The 21485-nt window shown below is 32.2% G+C and overlaps 1 protein-coding gene across 1 annotated transcript; it reads left to right on the top strand.

Annotated features, from left to right (window-relative positions):
• The first annotated feature begins 7044 nt into the window (after nt 1–7044).
• Nucleotides 7045–10245, top strand: Bulli (regulator of MON1-CCZ1 complex protein bulli). Its single transcript, XM_018539056.1, has 11 exons — nt 7045–7186; nt 7284–7589; nt 7818–7992; nt 8067–8226; nt 8304–8409; nt 8482–8635; nt 8787–8850; nt 8976–9195; nt 9301–9470; nt 9640–9915; nt 9984–10245. The coding sequence occupies exons 1-11, from the start codon at nt 7058–7060 to the stop codon at nt 10243–10245; spliced, it is 2022 nt and encodes a 673-aa protein (XP_018394558.1). The 5' UTR covers nt 7045–7057.
• The last annotated feature ends 11240 nt before the right edge of the window (nt 10246–21485 follow it).

Raw genomic sequence — 21485 nt, forward strand, 5'->3', positions numbered from 1 at the left:
CAAGTATATGCGCTGTATGAAACAAAAAATAAAAAATTATAATAATAAAAAATGAATATAGCTATAGCCGGATGTAGAGAAAAAATTACAAAAAGTAACAAAATGGCGGACGTGAGAACCTTTTTTTATAATTTGGCCACAAAATCAGAATAAATTTGTAAAAAATAATGTAACAAGTAATAAAATATTCAACAATATTCATGTTGAATATTTTATTACTTGTTATATTATTTTTTACAAATTTATTCTAATTTTATGTTACAATTTTTTAATTTCACAATTTTATTAATTAAAAATCGGCTACATCCGGCGATAGAAGTAAGTTTTCTGAACAAAATGCAATTTACACCAAGTTAATAGGTCGAATAGATTTTTTGATTTGCTGTCAACTAGATTGAAAAAGATGATTTTGAGAAAAATGCGTTTAAAGTTTTATTTTTAGATTATATGTTAACTGCACATTAAATTAAAAATTTAAATTACTTACTCTTATAAAATGTGTGTAACGTGTGTGAGAGTAAATCACTTTAATCATGACATCACTGTCTTGATTAAAATACACATCTTTTTTTATAAAAAATGTAAACAATGTTTACAATATTATGTTAGATATTCCATCGAAATATTTGAATTTGCAAAGGCATAACAGCCTCAACAGATCGCGTGATATGAAAATAAAAAAATATTAATACAGTTATAGAAATTTTAATCCTAATAAATATTAAATATAAAAGTAAAGGACTCTTTTAGTATTCAAAATATAATAAATAGGCTAATAAGAGTAAAAGGCTAATAAAAGTCAAACATCTAAAATTAAAAATTGAATCAACGCAAATATATTGACATAACCATATAAAAAAAATTAACATAAAAATTAAACATTAATAAAATTATGTAATGCGTTGAATAATATATCAAACATGACATGTTTCGGCCTCGGGTTTTGGCTATCCTCAGATGTACAAAATTTAAATTGCAGTAAAACAGACTAGAGACGGTTTTAAGAATTAATAAAAAATATACAAAAAATACAAAGCTAACAGAAAAATTGAGTGACTATTCGGAGAAACCCTGATACTCGTCAAGCGATTGGATGACCGGTTGCATAGATATCTCATGATTGTCTAGGTCCCTCAAATGTAACACAAAATCAGAATAAATTTCTAAAAAATAATGTACACACAAGTAATAAAATATTCAACAATATTCATGTTGAATATTTTATTATTTTAACAATATTCATGTTGAATATTTTATTACTTTAACAATATTCATGTTGAATATTTTATTACCTGTTACATTATTTTTTACAAATTTATTCTGATTTTATGTTACAATTGAGGGACCCAGACAATCATGAGATATCTATGCAAACGGTCATTCAATCGCTTGACGAGTATCCGGGTTTATCCGAACAGTCACTCAATTTTTCTGTTAGTTTTGTAGATCTTGTATATTTTTTAATAATTCTTAACTAAAACCGTCTCTAGACCGTTATAATGTTTTACTGCGACTTAAATTATAGACATCTGAGAATGGCCAAAACCCGAGGACGAAACATGTAATGATTGATGTATTATCCAACGCATTATATAATTAATTAATGTTTAATTTTTATGATAATATCTTTCATATAGTTATGTCAACAAATTTGCGATGTTTCAACTTTAAAATTTAAATTTTTGACAGTTATTAGCACTTTATCTATATATTATATTTCCAATAAATATTATATACCTCATTTAAATTAAGATTATTTCACAACGTTACATAAAGTGTTAAAGACGAAAAGTCGTGAAACGACAAATAGAGAAATTAATTATAAAAATTATCATAAACACCTTCACAATAATTCAGACAGAAAAGAGCGCAATACATGTATTTCATTATTATTCCTTTCCTACTTCCTAAACACGTTTATTCTAAAATGAACTTTCCTTCCATATTAGTCACTCCGTTCCGGTTTATTTAAACACTTAATTATTCCAGTTTTTTTTGATTACTCGAGACGAGTGTTATTTTGTTACATGTCTCTTGCAGCCGACTCCATGATACGTGCAACAGACGTTAAAGAACTATTGCAAAATATTTTTTGGGTCTATGCGAAACTTATGTAAATTCGGGATGCGGACTGGTAACAAAATCGATGCAATATCGATACTAAGAACATTTTTCACGAATGAAATTGTGTCAATTTTCTTTGATTAATCGTGTATTATTTTACATATCTCTTGCAGCTCTCTCCATCACACGTGCAACAGACGGTGCGGAATTTTTAAAAAATATTTTCGGTGCCTATTCGAAGCTTGTGTAAATTCGGGATGCTATCCGGTATCGGAATCGTTGCTCGAGTACGTGCTCAATTCTCCTCACGTTTTTCGGTTTGTCGAGTTTATCTCGTAAAACCAGCGTCTAGCAGGCCGATAAGCCGGAGTAACCATGATTAACGCACGAGATGCGGGCACTGTCACCTGGTAGGGAAGTGTCTCGCCTCTCGTCTACCAGCCGAGTGGTTTACATTCTTTGAGTGTTCCATAGAGTATCATGGTTACGAAGGCCTCGTCGACGTTAGTCGCGTGTTAAACGTGAGTCGAGGAGCCGGCTGTATTCGCAAGGATTTCGCTGACGGTCCCGCATCTGTCGCGTCAATCTTAAGGTTCGGTCGCTACGTGGCGGTCCGGTAACGAAATTGTTGTTGGAGTACGTGTTGAATTCTCCTCACGTTTATCAGTTTTTCGAGTTTATCTCGTAAAACCAGCGTCTAGCGGCCGATAAGCCGGAGTAACCACGATTAACGCACGAAACGCGGGCACTTTGTTACCTCGTAGGTGAAGTGTCTCGCGTCTCGTCTACCTGCCGAGTGGTTTACACTCTTTGAGTGTTCCACAGAGTATCGTGGTTACGATGGCCTCGTCGACGGTAGTTATCGTGTGATAAACGTGAGTCGAGGAGACGGCTGTATTCGCAAGGATTTCGCTGTCGTTCCCGCATCCGTCGCGTCGGTCTTAAGTTCGGTAGCCACTTCGCGCAATTCGCACTGTCTGTTGCATGTGCCATGGAAAGCAGCAACCGCGATTTAATGTGATACGCTGGATACTATAAGAACATTTTTCACGAATAAAATTGTGCCACTTTTCTTTGATTAATCATGTGTTATTTTACATATCTCTTGCAGCTCTCTCCATCACACGTGCAACAGACGGTGCAGAATTTTTAAAAAATATTTTCGGTGCGTATTCGAAGCTTGTGTAAATTCGGGATGCGGTCCGGTAACGAAATCGTTGCAATACGTGCTCAATTCTCGTCTCGTTATCGGTTTGTCGAGTTTATCTCGTAAAACCAGCGTCTAACTGGCCGATAAGCCGGGAGTAACCACGACTAAGATACGAGGGATGCGGGCATTACCGCCCCAGAAAGTGGAGTGCCTCGCGTCGCGTCTACCTGTAGGCCTAATGGCTCACTCTTTGAGTGTTTCGCAGAGTATCGTGGTTACAAAGGCCTCGTCGACGTTAGAGTCGTGTGTCAAACGAGAGTCGAGGAGCCGGCTGTATTCGCAACGATTTCGCTGTCGTTCCCGCATCCGTCGCGTCGGTCTTAAGTTCGGTAACCACTTCGCGCAATTCGCACTGTCTGTTGCATGTGCCATGGAAAGCAGCAACCGCGATTTAATGTGATACGCTGGATACTATAAGAACATTTTTCACGAATAAAATTGTGCCACTTTTCTTTGATTAATCATGTGTTATTTTACATATCTCTTGCAGCTCTCTCCATCGCACGTGCAACAGACGGTGCAGAATTTTTAAAAAATATTTTCGGTGCGTATTCGAAGCTTGTGTAAATTCGGGATGCGGTCCGGTAACGAAATCGTTGCAATACGTGCTCAATTCTCGTCTCGTTATCGGTTTGTCGAGTTTATCTCGTAAAACCAGCGTCTAACTGGCCGATAAGCCGGGAGTAACCACGACTAAGATACGAGGGATGCGGGCATTACCGCCCCAGAAAGTGGAGTGCCTCGCGTCGCGTCTACCTGTAGGCCTAATGGCTCACTCTTTGAGTGTTTCGCAGAGTATCGTGGTTACAAAGGCCTCGTCGACGTTAGAGTCGTGTGTCAAACGAGAGTCGAGGAGCCGGCTGTATTCGCAACGATTTCGCTGTCGTTCCCGCATCCGTCGCGTCGGTCTTAAGTTCGGTAACCACTTCGCGCAATTCGCACTGTCTGTTGCATGTGCCATGGAAAGCAGCAACCGCGATTTAATGTGATACGCTGGATACTATAAGAACATTTTTCACGAATAAAATTGTGCCACTTTTCTTTGATTAATCATGTGTTATTTTACATATCTCTTGCAGCTCTCTCCATCGCACGTGCAACAGACGGTGCAGAATTTTTAAAAAATATTTTCGGTGCGTATTCGAAGCTTGTGTAAATTCGGGATGCGGTCCGGTAACGAAATCGTTGCAATACGTGCTCAATTCTCGTCTCGTTATCGGTTTGTCGAGTTTATCTCGTAAAACCAGCGTCTAACTGGCCGATAAGCCGGGAGTAACCACGACTAAGATACGAGGGATGCGGGCATTACCGCCCCAGAAAGTGGAGTGCCTCGCGTCGCGTCTACCTGTAGGCCTAATGGCTCACTCTTTGAGTGTTTCGCAGAGTATCGTGGTTACAAAGGCCTCGTCGACGTTAGAGTCGTGTGTCAAACGAGAGTCGAGGAGCCGGCTGTATTCGCAACGATTTCGCTGTCGTTCCCGCATCCGTCGCGTCGGTCTTAAGTTCGGTAACCACTTCGCGCAATTCGCACTGTCTGTTGCATGTGCCATGGAAAGCAGCAACCGCGATTTAATGTGATACGCTGGATACTATAAGAACATTTTTCACGAATAAAATTGTGCCACTTTTCTTTGATTAATCATGTGTTATTTTACATATCTCTTGCAGCTCTCTCCATCGCACGTGCAACAGACGGTGCAGAATTTTTAAAAAATATTTTCGGTGCGTATTCGAAGCTTGTGTAAATTCGGGATGCGGTCCGGTAACGAAATCGTTGCAATACGTGCTCAATTCTCGTCTCGTTATCGGTTTGTCGAGTTTATCTCGTAAAACCAGCGTCTAACTGGCCGATAAGCCGGGAGTAACCACGACTAAGATACGAGGGATGCGGGCATTACCGCCCCAGAAAGTGGAGTGCCTCGCGTCGCGTCTACCTGTAGGCCTAATGGCTCACTCTTTGAGTGTTTCGCAGAGTATCGTGGTTACAAAGGCCTCGTCGACGTTAGAGTCGTGTGTTAAACGTGAGTCGAGGAGCCGGCTGTATTCGCAACTATTTCGCTGACGGTCCCGCATCCGTCGCGTCGGTCGTAGGCACAGGTAGTCGCTACTTGGCTGAATCTGCACTTAATCCGTCTATCACACGTACCATATGGAGAAGCTGCAATCGAGACATAAAATGATTTCTGGAATATTTTAACAATTTTTTCGAAGAGAGGTATGCGCTACGTGGAATGTTTCGTTGGTGTAAATTCGAAGATTGTTCAAGTTGTATCAGTAGTAGTTTATTTGACGAATCTCGGAAATGTAAGAGGCGACCAAGTAATAGAAATCCAAGAGGCTTTATTACAACTGTTTTGATGTTTTTAATTGATCCTTCTCATTTTGTTTTATTAGTATTTATTCTGCAATGGCTCCTCTCGTTTTGCTTTGCCAATAATCTCTTTTCGAAAATATTTTAATTATGTATATATTAATATTTTTTTTTTTATTATGTTATATGTACGCCATATTGTATTTTGTTCAATTTTTTTATACATGTATAAATTTATGTTGTAAATTATATCCGTATACTTTTATATACATATTATTATTTTTTTTTTATTATGTTATATGTACGCCATATTGTATTTTGTTCAATTTTTTATACATGTATAAATTTATGTTGTAAATTATATCCGTATACTTTTATATACATATTATTAATGCATATTGTATATGTCATAGTATATTGTTAAGTGCGATTTGTTGTGTGTATGATGCTGTGGATCATGAAAATGGTATGCATCACATTTTTTAACCACACCGGGTATTCAATATTTGTATATTCCGACAGTCCGCAGTCTGTAAAGTGGGACGGGAAAATGTGTTGCATTATATTTTTAGTAAAAGAAAAATAAAATGAAATTAGCGAAAACTAATTGTAACTTTTATAGTAATATTTGATTATCTTAAATAATCCAAACTTAAATATAATGTTAATAACATATTAGTTAACACATCGCGCGCTCAGGAACTTACTAGTATAACCGGTTATATTCATATTGATATGCGCATATAGGTTTGAATATCCCCACTACTGGTCACTTGACCCTTTTAGTTCCAAGTTTGGTATCTCATTGTCAGAGCTATTTTTTAAAAAATCATGGACATAGGGAAGATTCGAACCAAAGATTGTGGACATTACCGACACGATCGTGGACATTTGCTACATAGTTCAATATCCATGTTTTGTTGACTTTGTGGCGCTTCAGAATAAAGTAACAGCAATGCTGGATTCACACTGCATCCGATTTTCGTCGTACGATGACTTTGCAACCAATCAGAGAAATCGTATCATCGATACGAAGCAACGTTTTGTTTCCTGATTGGTTGCAGAGTCGTCATACGTCGAAAATCGGATGCAGTGTGAACGTGTGAATCCAGCATAAATCCCGGGCATGGCCGCTCTCAAGTCTCAGGTTTCTCTCTTGTTTTACTTAGGTCAGAGAGAAGTCTACTTAGGTAATGTCTGGTTTATGCTTCGGTCGTAACCTTAAAATCCTAAAATTCTGCCAATGAAATACAGATTTCGATTAGGACTGGCAGTCTTATTGGCTGAATTTTAAGATTTGTGCAGAATGAAGCAGGCAACCAAACGAATTTGATATAGGGAAAGAATATTGAGAAAGGAGAGAGATTTTTTCGTATACATCAACAGCACTGCTACTGCTTTACAATTTTATCCCTAGTTCGTTGCAACTTAGAAAACTGTCAAGCCTGTGATAGGATCACAGATGATCAGTTATGCCAGACATGGAAGCTGATGATCGGGGGAAGAATGATGATTACTACTTGGAGCTGTCTCCTGACCCCATCAGGTTCGAATCGGTCAGCTGTCTCACGAATGTGTTTTTTGATGATTCGAAACAACAAGTTAGTCGACTTTGGCTTAGTACTCGTGAAATCTTTTATTTTTATCCTCATACAATGAAAATGGTATGCATCACATTTTGACACGATTTGTATACAGGTGTTTGCTGTTCGCTCAGGAGGCGTTACAGGAGTGCTCGTTAAGGGCCCGGACCAGAACTTAAACTTTCGGATGGAAGACAGAGGTCCGGTAATATCTATCAAGTTCTCTCCCGATATGAATGTACTGGCGATTCAACGTACCAACTCATCTGTGGAATTTGTTAATTATTCCTCTGTCTCTGGTTTGGATCATGTCGAGTACTCGCAGTCATGTAAAGGGAAGAATGCCACAATATTAGGCTTTGTGTGGACTCATGGCACTGAGATACTCATAGTCACAGATCACGGAGTAGAATTGTTTCAAGTGCGAAATTATTTTGTCATTTATTTTATGTTATTAGGTCTGTTTTTATTCCTATACTAGATTAACTAATATTACTCTTTTGCTTTTATCAAATATTAAACATATATCTGTCTTACTTTAAGTTACAAAAATATATACTATAGTATAATAGTTTGGCTGTAAAAAACAGACCTATTATGTATTATATTATTTAGATGGAATTCTAATACTTTGAACTTATTGTTACAGGTTAATCCAGAGAAACATAACGTTAAAGCCTTAAAATGTTTAAGTTTGGGCATAAATTGGTTTGTATTCTGTCCTAAGAGTTATATGGTATTACTGTCATCTGGTACAGTTGGTAATCAAATACAAGCATTACACATTACCCCTGGCAATCTTCACAAGTTAACTAAGTTTGAAAGTTAGTAAGAAATTGCATATGCTTGAATATTGAGTTAAACAAAATATGTTTCTGTTTATTTAATATTGTTTCAGTTGAACATAACGTAACGAAACCAGGAAAACTGGCCGTTTCCGAAAGGGATGTAGCATTGGCTGTGTTATATGGAACGCCTTGTATAATTTTATTACGGCATCAACCGGGAGCCAATCGTTCAGTGGGAACGGCGTTTGTATATATCTATACTGTACACAAGTAAGATTTGTCACTTTAAACGCAATTCGTAATATGTTTGTGCAATATTATTGCTATTTTATACAATGTTTTTGCAGAATGATGACCATTAAAAAGAGTCATATGTTAAAATTGGATGTTGGTGGAAGATTTGCTATAAATGTTGTTGATAATCTCATTATTGTTCATCATCAAGCATCAAAGGTATATACTATGCTATTGAATATAAACAAGTTTATTTGAAATAGGAACTTAAACATGTACTTTTATCGACAGACATCAATGATATTTGACATTATGATGTCTGGTGTGAGTGATGGAACAGTAATGCATCATACAAGTGTAACTACAGCGAAACCGATTAAACCTTTTAATCTTAAAGTACCAGGTTCAACTTTGTCTGACCAGATGTATCAGCCGTGTCAGTTATGTATCCTTCACACATAAAAAAAAATATATTAAATATTAGTCCTTTCATAAAAAAAAAATATATTAAATATTACTTATTAATTTAATAAGAGTGATGTTTTTATAATATCTTAATCTTATTGTTGTAAATATTAAGTCTTAACAGTATACAGATTCTCCTAATTGGGTTGTTTTTCAACCAAATATAATAATTGATGTAAAACTGGGTTGTTTGTGGTATGTATTATGATTATATGAAACATTTTTTTCTCTTGAGGTCTGTTTTTATTTCTGCATTAGTACTAGAATTTTCTTTCTCGCTTCTGCCAAATATCAAACATATATTTATTTCATTTAAACAGGTATATCGAGCTCAGATTGGAAGTTCTGGTGAAATTAATCACGGATAAAGTGCTTTTAGTAGAATTTTTAATGCAACGGTCGAATGCTAAGCAGATATTAATACAAGTCTTACAGAATTTTATAACACAGTTACCTGTAAGTTTAATGGAGATGCCGACCATATTTGATAAACTTAATATTGTATACAGAAATTATTTAGAAAATGAAATACAGAACCAGGTAATTGTAAGTTATATATTTTTCCTTTTTATATATATCATTATTGTATAATTTTTGTTGTAGTTATGAGTAACATTAAACGTGTCATTTATTTATCATTTATAGATAGGAACACCTCTACAAAATAATATTAAAAATGTAACCACAGTAACCGAAAATTTTAAGTATAAATTATTGCTCGATCAAAGCGACATGTATAGTCACATATTATCCAAATTTCCTGAGAATACAATAGAACCAAAGATGATAATATGGGTCCTACTTGAATATATCAGGTATATATGGGAGTTGTAATAACACATATATAATAACTTATATATATATATATATATATAAATATATATATATATATATATATATATAAGTTTGTATATTGTAAGTCTTGCAATATACAAATTTATCGAGAGTCTATTTATTTAATCTGAATAAATGTTGATTTTACAGATCATTAGCTGAACACGGAATACCAGTGCAACATTATTTGCACGAATTAGTCATCACGACATTGGTACATAGGAAGGCTTACTATCAACTACATCAGTTATTACAGTACCATGTGGTTGCTGATTCGAAGCCTTTAGCTTGCTTGCTGCTTTCCTTGGAAAACTTGTATCCGGCGGCGCATCAATTGGCGTTGGACATGTTGAAACGGTTGGGGAACGCTCATGAGGAGATAATCGAAGTACTTTTATCGAAGGGACATATCTTAGCTGCCTTACGGTAATTTCAAATGCTATTTTTAATTAATTTTTAATTATACATGCATTTATCACATCTCTACATTTCAGATACGTTCGGTCGGTCGGAATGGCAGATCAAGTATCTGCAAGAAAATTCTTAGAAGCAGCGAAAGCTACTGATGACGCGACACTCTTTCATTCGGTCTTTAAATTTTTCGAGCAGCGCAACTTGAGGCTGCATAATACTACGGCCTTTACCAAAGGAGAACATTGTCAGCCATACGTACAACATTTTAAATATTTATTCCAAGGTACAGATAATGAGTGTAATTCGGATACAAACTCGAACGTTACCACTATTTCTTCATAGAATATCAATATCAGTGTTTGTGAAAATAATAGGTAAAAAAAATAATCTACATTTTATTTTTATTTAACGAAGCTGATAGAGAATTTGTATGTTGTAGCTGCTTCGTAACTTGTAAATTCTTATGATGTATAAATATATATTGTTATGGATTATTTATTATGAGAAAGAGAATAAAAAATTAAGAACGATTTATAAGTAATATGTGTAAAATATTTACCTACTAGAATATCTGCTTTCCATCTTTTCACTGTGAAGTTTATATTGCGTGATTTTTTTTATTATGGGAATTGTATATTCGAGATTTATAAAGTATAAGGTTTCTTTAATAATTTTTTAATAGCGAGACTTACGTAGTATAATACAACATTTATAATATTTTTGTTTACGAAGAGTATTTAGTAATATCAACATTCGTTTTTCTCTTTTGATGTATATTTTTAGATAATATATGTATCGCACAATATAGGTTCTCCTTAATAAAAAATAAAACGAATATCTTCTCTTACGTCCTGACAATATAGTGAAGGAAACGAGTTGGTCGTCGATTAGGTCTACGAATTACAACATTAGAATTTACAGTTAGGAGAAAAAGATATCTTAGATTCCGTATACATCAGAAATACAATAAGTACAATCTGTTACAAGTAAACAAAGAACAATACGGTAATAGACGCTGCAACGCTGTAATTTCAATTAACTGTAAAATAGATATTTGGAAAGTGGTAAAAAGTGAGTGAGGAAAAGTGGAAGATCGCTATTAAGTTGTGAGTTTAAATGCTTTCTTCATCATAACAAACTCCGATTAATTTAATTGGCGATTAATTGTTATCAAGTGAGTTAATTGAATTAGTAGAATTAACATGTAGTTAATAAAATTAATATTATTAGAATAGTGTGTTAATAGAATTAATATGATTAGAATGTTTTATTGTTTGATGAATTTAAGAAAATACTAGATTAAAGAGAACGAGTTATGCAATTAGAAATTGTAAGTAATCTCATCAGTTGAATTAATTGTCGAATAAGTTAATCGAAATTTGTGGTCGACGTCAAAGCAATCATAGCCGTAAGTAAATATATATAATTATTGACTGTACAGAGATCTACTAACATAAGATGATTATAAAAACGTTCAATTTCTCAACTGACGTGCAAAGAATTACGAATACAGTGTTCAAACATACATCTGAAGAAATTAGATATTGAGAAATTGGTCGTGTTTGTTAATCGCAATAATCCCGCATTTCCAGAATTGTTTACGATGATTTAAATTTAAGAAATGATTTGGTTGTTCAAGTTCGATTGTGTTTGGTTGTGTTGATTGAGAATAAAAGTAAATTGTTTGTTCTTCTTTAAATGATCATTTAAAAGAGTGTTTAAATATTTTTTTGTTGTATCGCAATAGTCATAAGAATTCTGGCACGAATGGGAGTTTTCAAATTCCATTCTTTAATTTTAATTGTAGAAAGTATGAAAAATATATTTGAAAAGGACATTTAATATTAATAATGTGCAAAATATAAAAGTTGCGTAGTATTAATTACGTCATTATGTTTTATATAATATAGAAAAACAAAAGAATCGTAGTTCAATTAAAATAATATGTAAATATGTGCGAAATAGAGAGAGAGAGGGGGGGGGAGCGATATATGTATAATTATCAATATGTAAAAAATTGAATTATTTTTGTGTGTTTCAATAGTCATTTCATTAAAAAAAAAATCATTTGCATTAAGAAATGATATACTGTGGATAGACATCTTATGTTAAAAAAACTTATCGAGATTAAAAACGTTCATTTTAACGCGAGCGAAACCTGCAAAACGATCTTTAAATTTTTGAAAGCAGTGGATTCTGATTCGCTCGTTATATGTGCCTCACTTCATATCTTATTCGTCTTCGCGGAGTTTGCATACACGATCCGGTTCGCATCGCGTAATATTCGGAATTAGTTTAGCAATTATAACGATGAAATGACAAATAACGTTTTCAAGTGATTAGCAAAAACATGTGCTGCGACAAATATAATACACAAACGTATGTAAGTAAACGGAAGCGCTTAATATACACATAGTATTATACAAAAATTGAAGTTGTTTATTTGGTTAAGAATTGCGTTTTGCTTGAACTTCACGTCGTCATTCGTACCGTATTACAATGCAATGTTGCCGAATTAATTCTTGATTATGAACTTGTCGACAATGATAAAAAGCTAAGTTAAATAATTTTTATAATATATTTTCAAGAGAGAGAGAGAGAGAGAGAGAGAGAGAGAGAGAGAGAGATAGTTGTAACACGAATTCGAATTTTATTGGTTGTTCTCTTAACGTCTTTATTACCGGCTTGTAGATATAATTGAATTGCACGAAATGAATAAAAATTTCTTTAACCTTAATATGTGTATGATAATAAGTTGTACACACATTTTATTAATCTGTAGTACCATTTGTGTTGTGTAGCGACATATTGTTTCTCTTCAGTCAAAAATAATAATTGATAAAAGTATCATCAATTCTATCGAGGTGTATATATGTCGCGACATCATAGATTTGTCTTTTATCCCTGCACTATCTGAACTAGTGTAGTACACGGTGTAACAAGTTGAAGTGAAAAGATATACGTTTGTTTCGTTTCATTTGTTGCACTGTGTGCACTAGTTCAGACAATGCAAGAATAAAAAGCATACCTTATCTTATACACTTAAAAAAGAACGAATTTCCGAATATTCATCGAGAAAGAAATCTCTTGATAATTTATTTCTGCCACTTTTCCTGTATTTCTATTTCTAGTCGTTTCTAAAATGGGAGTGGTTTATATTTGTCCACTATAGCAATTGCCCACTGTCAAAATCACACCGACTTCTGCGTAGAGAGTCTTTTTTTATTTATTAATTTTTCTAGCGCTGTGATTGGTTTATGTTCAATTAGCTCGTGTACAATTGATATACAGCTGTTTATAATTCATAACATTTATAAGTATGTAATTTCATCATATATTATACCAACGTGATATATTTAAGCACATTTGTAATTTATTACATGTGCGAATTTTGCGACCTGAACATAATAAATTATGTAACTGATATAAACACCGGCCGGTAAGCAAGGCGTTAAGATCGATATACGACTGTCGTAAATATGGTACAATTTCGTAATGCTACAAATGCTTCGAAGCATTGTTTGATTGGTAAATTCGTAAAATTCTTCCTTTTAATTGGTCAATCAAATGCTTCAAATTCTACATTTGCAGTGAGACTTTGACCGCGCCAATAGTTAAAGGGTATTCACTAGAGACGCTTCAAATGTTTCGAAGTTTTTGATTAGCCAATTGGAAGAAAACATTTTTTCTAATTGATCAATTTAAAAATGCTCCGAAGCATTTGTAACATCAAATAGACTGCAGCCATAGACGGATATTATATTAGATAAAGACTTCCCGAGTTACCCCTTTTGATTTATTAGCCTAGCCTTTTTTGTCTTACATGCTATATGTATAGGTCCGGTGACCATATTTTCTTAGAGAAAATAAAGGATAAACCTAAAAATTTTAGAACTTTAATCTTAAATATTTCTAAACTGGTTTGTAATTGTTAGAAGTTTGCGCATTAATTTCTAAATTTTTTCTTTTTTTGCGTAGTATCCCAGACAGAGCACAATATTTATAAAATATTTACAAAATATTTATAAAAATTTATGAGACTTATTATGAATATTTTAAAAATATTTTTGTGGTCTTAGATTGCAGATCATAAATATTTATTATATTATAAATATTTATTGTAAATGTTGTAGTAAATGCATTATAATCCAAGTAAAAAATACTATAGAAATATTTATTTATATTTATTATAAGTATTACATAAAATATTTAGTTTATATTTTAATATTTCAAATAAAGCTTTATATATAAAGTATGTATATAAAATATTTATACAATATAACATTTCAGAAAATGAAGAATAATATATATCTATCATAAATATTTTGTGGTCTGTCTGGGATATACTTGAAATAACTCTCAAGTAAAGTACAAGTCATAATATCAAAATAACGTCAAAATAATTGCAAATTTGATTATTATTAAGAGTCATTTTCGAATGTATCATGACTTATTTTGACGTCATTTTGATGTTATTGTGACTGTTGTTCTGTCTAAACTTATATTACCTTGTATAATATTAAATTATATATACAATAATATTAAATTAATCGGTAGTTTCCATAAGAAATCTCTCCCATTAGTACATTAGATATTGCTGGAATACTAGAGTAAAAGAATTTACCGTTTTTACTATTATTAAAATAAAAGACAAAATTAAATTTAAAAAAAATAAACACTTAAATATAAAGAATCGTTACCGAAAATAAAGATCTTTTACAGTAAAGGTCGAATGGTCACCGTATGTATAGGCTGCCCAAAAATGCACGCGTACTTTGAACATTCATAACGTTTTATGCGCAAACCGAAACGGACTAAAATATGTCAGTGGATCTAAAAAAATTTTGAATCGTTTGAAGTGTCTAAAGTGCTTTCGTTAGCAATAAAATACGAAAAGATTTTCTAGGGATTAAAATCCATACGACTCTCGAGTGGATTTGATTTTGATATTTTGCAGCGAAATATTTTTCACGTTTCTGTTAAATAAAACGTAAAAATTATTTTTCTGTGAATATTTCATTAAAATTTGTGATGTAATATAGATTGATTTGAAAGATAAAAGAGGTTTAATAATCTGCTTCTGTTTACTCACTACATTAAGAACAGTATTTTAGAAGCAATACCTGTGCAGAAATCCAATTTAACACAGGAAATTACTTATTAAAAGCACTGTTGTGTTCAATGATATAATACTCAAAATAAGTAATTAATCACTATCGGTCAGTATTAAATTTTCATAAGAGATATAATATTACAGTAATGTTGTACTCGTATAAAAGCAGTAGAATTTATAAAATGTAACACTGATGTAATAATAATAATGCTGACAAATATGATCTCATTCTTATACAGTTAAAAATATTTGATAAATGTTCAAATTACGCGTACATTAAAAGATATTTTTTCGTATAGAATTTCTGACAGAATATACAATATGTATATGTATAGACACATGGTGGCGCGCCGATTACCGATAACGTGTACAGAATCATCTGGGAATACATATCTAACTAGATATATTGAGAGTTTGGGTATTCATTATTTACAGGGACATCATTACCCGGCAATTCCGCTTGTTTACGAGAGTGAGCTTAAGGAATTGGAAATTAGGAGATTAGAGAAGAAAGAGATGGATTGTGTCCTTTACTTCAGTGCGACGATATGGCGACTTAGGTGAGTATTCAATATATAGAAGAGTTGTATACTATGTCGTGTGTTGCAAATATTCTGATTTTTAACAAACCTGGAAAAATAACTGCTCCTTCTCATATTTTAAAGTTTACACAAGATTGAAGTTGCAGAAAATAATTGATTGTTATTAACTATAGCTAAAGACTATTGTCCCGTCAGAAAAATTTTGCAAAAGCTGTCCTATATTATTACTATTTCTTGTAAATTCAACGCCTAAGCAGGATAATAGCCTTTATCGAGTCAACATCTGGTCTGATAGACTTTGGTCCATTGTACGTATTTAGAGAAGGACTGGAGTTAGCTCGATCGTTATTTAGAATATACATATCGTATAAATCATATCTACCCAGTTGGGAGCTTTGCAAGGTACAAGTAAAGTTCGACAGGTAAGGTCTATTCCAAGAAATCCGTGAGGTCGCGTGAAGTTCCATGGACACAGGAGAGAATGTTTGCCACAATAGCCGCAACGAAGTTGCATTTGTGTTATCGTCGGCAAATGCGCACATCTACTTGATGTAACTAAAACTGCTAAAACGTTCAAACTTTAGAAATCTATCTACAGTTTCTGTAATTACGTTTATATGTAAAAAGATATTATACGTTATATATACGTATCTTTTATTATTATACAATCGTATCGGAAAATTCAGAGCTGCTTGTGAAATTTAATATTATATATATGAATATTTAATATATAACTTAAATATAAAACAGAAATCTGATTCTCTCAATTACTTATAACTTTAATAAAAGTTTCCATTTTGCTTGTCGCAGAATTATATATATTCGAATTCTGAAATTTAAAACTATTTTTTTCAAATATTTCTACCTCTTCTCAATATATATTACAAATAACATATATGTCACAGTTAATTCAAAGTTTTTTTCTAGGCATATGTAAATAAATTTAGTAAAATATTATTCCTGTTTTGAAAAATTGGTTGTATATATTTTTTAGTAGGTCTTTGCACATTTGTCGACGATACACTATATATCCACATTTGTACAAACGATAGAACCGATAGAAATACATTGCTCTCTCGCATTAAAATGTCAAAATACAAAACTTCACGCATGCATTCGCACGGAACGTTCGCGAGGTATTTATTAAACATATTCTTATGACCTTTTTTTAACAATGAACTTACCTCGAGAACATTTCGCGATCTCAATTCACTTCGCTGAACATACCTTTCACCTTTATAATTTCCCCTTGGTCGTGTGAAAAATATCTTAATGGGACGGTTATTAATATTCGTAATCTAGTCGCATTACTTAACAGAGCGATTGATCCTTTTTTAAATTTGTATTTCTCCCTTGTTTTAATCTCTATTTAAATTTATTGAAATTTATTTTGTTCTTATATTTTAAATAGCTTAAACTTTCAAGTATGAATTGTAATACTAAAATAATACTAACAAAATTAAAATAAATATAGATGAATAAAACTTGCGTATAAAAATGGAAAAATAATGAAACGTGATTATAATAAGATCATTACTCTTCGCAAAAATTATATTATAATCTTAATTCATTACATTTATATGTAAACTTATGATTGACAGTTTCAAATTATTCGCACTGCAATTATTTATAAGTCATTAATTTTTAAACATTTCTTTATTTTTAAAATATTTTCTATAATTAGATTTTTCAAACTTGAAAGTTTAATCTCTCTCATTATTATTATTACACAGAAGACATTGTACGAGTATAATACTCGCGTACATAAGTTTTTTTTTGCAAATACTGTTTCCTTTTTAATTTAAAACAAATTAAGTTAATTCATATTTTGTTGTAAGTAAAAGATTTTTACCCACAAAATGTAAGTTTTATTAAAAAATGTTTAACTATATCTGAGCTAATTACACTGTGTGACCGATTTCAACTTTTAAAATTTTCCAAAGGGCGCGTGGGTTTGATTGTGTCGGGAACACGGCCCACTATCATTTTCCCAAGAGATTTGGTAAAGTTAGATCGTAGAAGAATGGGGCATAAATTAGAAGTTATTAATTTCGAGGAGTATCAGTTGCGCTATTCTCATGGTTTTGAGATCAAATATTATCACAAATACGTATACACATACTCACACTCACACTTATGTGCGCGAGCGCGAACTTTGTTTTGCAAATACATGAGATAGCATTAGATAGTAGGATCTGTGAAGCTGGCACGACATTCTGTTGATATCAAAAAAATTACAACAGTTCCAGTAGCACTTTTCATAGTTCTACAGTTCTACCTAGAAATAAAAAATAGTTCCGCAGTTTTAATATAAAAAAACTAAAATTGGAAATATGGCGTGCTAACTACGCGAATCTGGCACGTCAGATTTCCTTTAAAGTACAAGAAAAAAATTAATATTTGCACTTTTAGTAACAGTTCCCGATAGTTCTACTAAAAACCAAGTAAGATATGCATTTTCAAAATAAAATAACAACATTTAACAATTTTTATACATCCTATATATAGAAAATGGCATAAAACTTCTAGAAAAAGTGACGTGCTGACTATTTCTATCAGTTTCAACGGCAGTTCTCATTAGTTCTCACAGAGTTCTATGCAATGCAATCATTTATAAACAGAGTTCCGGCCTCTACATATTTTTAATCAATTTTTTAATACCTGAGTCCAGCACGTCACTTTTTCTAGAAGTTTTATGCCATTTTCTATATATAGGATGTATAAAAATTGTTAAATGTTGTTATTTTATTTTGAAAATGCATATCTTAGTTGGTTTTTAGTAGAACTATCGGGAACTGTTGCTAAAAGTGCAAATATTAATTTTTTTCTCGTACTTTAGAGGAAATCTGACGTGCCAGATTCGCGTAGTTAGCACGCCATATTTCCAATTTTAGTTTTTTTATATTAAAACTGCGGAACTATTTTTTATTTCTAGGTAGAACTGTAGAACTATGAAAAGTACTATTGGAACTGTTGTAATTTTTTTGATATCGACAGAATGTCGTGCCAGCTTCACAGATCCTACTATCTAATGCTACTATCTCATGTATTTGCAAAACAAAGTTCGCGCTCGCGCGCATAAGTGTGAGTGTGAGTATGTGTATACGTATTTGTGATAATATTTGATCTCAAAACCATGAGAATAGCGCAACTGGTACTCCTCGAAATTAATAACTTCAAATTTATCCCCCATTCTTCTACGATCTAACTTTATCAAATCTCTTGGGAAAATGATAGTGGGCCGTGTTCCCGACACAATCAAACCCACGCGCCCTTTGGAAAATTTTTGCGGTCACACAATGTTATCGAAACATTTTATTTTATGCCTAAATACTCTTTATGAATAAACTCGTTCGATGAAATATATATACTCAAGCCCGTACTTTTACAACGCGTAAAATAAAATATGAAACGTTATTAAAATAATCTCACAAATTACTAAACTTTTTTAGGGGATATGTTTCATGCAACCGCGAATTAACGAGACTGTAATGACCATATACGATAGAACTCTCAAATGTATATGCGAATATTTCTGGTACCGTGTGAAATATTCATATATCACTCTACCTCGTATTCCCTACCTTAGTTTTTACTTGCATAATGTTACGTGACGTTATATTACACGTTTTTATCGTCTATGCGTCAATTATAATTATAAATACACATTCAAGATATTTCGCGTACTTCAGTACCGTTAAGTTGCAATAGCTGTTTCAGTTTGTGGTATTTCCTCAATCCCCTTTGTGCATCGGTTCAGTTACGATGACATACGAGCCTCCTTCCTGTTCTATGTTATACGTTAGATAGATCTTTTCTTATTTCACAATCGGATATATAAAATATTGGTATTTCCTTCAATACTTTCTATACTACTTTTGATTTCCCTTGAGGTAAAATGTATTCTCTTTACAAAAGCCTCAGGTATTGTAAATAATTCTTTTGTCGTTAGACAATATTTTTTAAGCTTTAGGAATAAATTAGTTTTGAAATAAGAAGACAAGTTTGATAATAGTACCCTCATTCAGATAAACTTTGTAGTTTGATAATTATTTTTTATGTATTGTCTTTTTTCAGATAAACGTTTCGAAATAATTTATAATAAAAGAAATGTAAAAATAAGTAATTATATAGCTACACTAACAATGATATAACACATGTTATTATCTTGTGTTGAAAAAGTATACATTATTTATAATATAATAATATTTTAATTTTAATAAGAGCATGCTAGAAAAAATTGGAAATACTGTAAATAATAAGTTATAGGAATAATAATGTTATTAATTACAATTCTATTCAATATTAACAGTTTGAAGAAATTACAGCATGATGGGAATTTGTTAAAATATTATAGAACAAGGAGGAGAGTCGTTTTTATCGATTTATCTCTAATTATATTATATATATAATTATATGTATATATAATTAGTCTCCTATCTAAATCCAAATATCTAAAATAATATGCTTCGATATATCTCCCGTCGGCTTTATTGAAATTTCTATTGGTTATAAATACGTAACTCTTACATATTGCGATATACTTTCGGGATACTAACACGTTCAATGTAATTTATTTGATTAATTATGCACTTGCTATATATGAACGATATTAACTTAAAAATGATTGAAACAAAGCGCGCAATTAAAAACTTCCACAAAATTAATTCCACGCCGATCTTACTTTAAAATAATTCCAAGTCGAATATTACCAAAATATTTAACGTGACATCTAAGAATTTGTTAAAAAGCAATGACATTCACGTTAAGCAAAATGTTGTTGCACATACAGAATCGGAAATGAAGTCTTTAAACTTCGAAGTGTTTCCAAACAAAATATTAAAATACAGATTGTACAATTTATTACAGTAGCTCGTCAGTTTATAAGCTTTAAAAGAAAAGCGCGTATATCGGATAATATAGTTAACAGAGAGGTAGCAAAAAAGGTACTTTGTGCTTTGACTATTATGTATCCTATAATTTTTTTGCAAACGAATTTCTTTTTACACGACGGCAGTACTCGCGACTGAAGCTTTAACATTAATAAAATATTTGCGCGCAATGTGCATCGTGTGTGTATTACGAAACAAAATTTTAATACCTTTGCTATGGGATTTTTTAATTGGTCATAAAGCATATTTAAGCACAGTGCACCTCTCCTTCCATAATTTTTATATCTTAGAGTGAAACGGTATTGATATTAATTCTTGTTACAAATATCGCAAAACGTTTTTCTTAATTATATGATGTATAATTACTTGCTAATTATACATAATTATTTTAAAGGATCATTAATTTTTTGATAATTATTCGTTATTTAAATAATAGATATATCTCGATTCATTGCTTAAATAATGAAAAAGAATACATTCCTAAAGGATTGTATTTTTTTAGATTGACGTTTCTGATTTCATTTTATTTCCATATTACAAACTTCTCAGATGCTCGTTGGAAGAAGTTTTTTGAATTTTTCGAGCGTTTTGAGGGAAATTTGTACTTTAAAATTATACTAAAAGTTATTTTGTAAAGAAACGCATTTTTAAATTGGCAGATTTTTATACGATTAATTACTGTGCACGCGCACGTGTGTAGTTAAATTATGAGTTAACATATATGTCCGAAAAGCGATATGTGTTTTATATGTAAATTATACATTTCTTGTTAAATAAACTTTTTTCCATATACAGTAAAATTACATGTCGTTTTCCATATATCTACACATATTACACTTTTTGGAATGTAAAAACAATCGCAGCAAAACGTTACATACATATATGTATAATACTCTAATAATGTAATGTTTTACTTGAAATCAGGAATATTTACATGAAGATATATGAGAGTTCATCCATTCGTTGAAAACAATTACATATTTAAACATCAATTTCACATCCACACGTTAATATATATACGTATCTATATACAAG

This window comes from Cyphomyrmex costatus, unplaced genomic scaffold (assembly GCF_001594065.2).
Source record: "Cyphomyrmex costatus isolate MS0001 unplaced genomic scaffold, Ccosl1.0 scaffold205, whole genome shotgun sequence".
Lineage (NCBI taxonomy): Eukaryota > Metazoa > Arthropoda > Insecta > Hymenoptera > Formicidae > Cyphomyrmex > Cyphomyrmex costatus.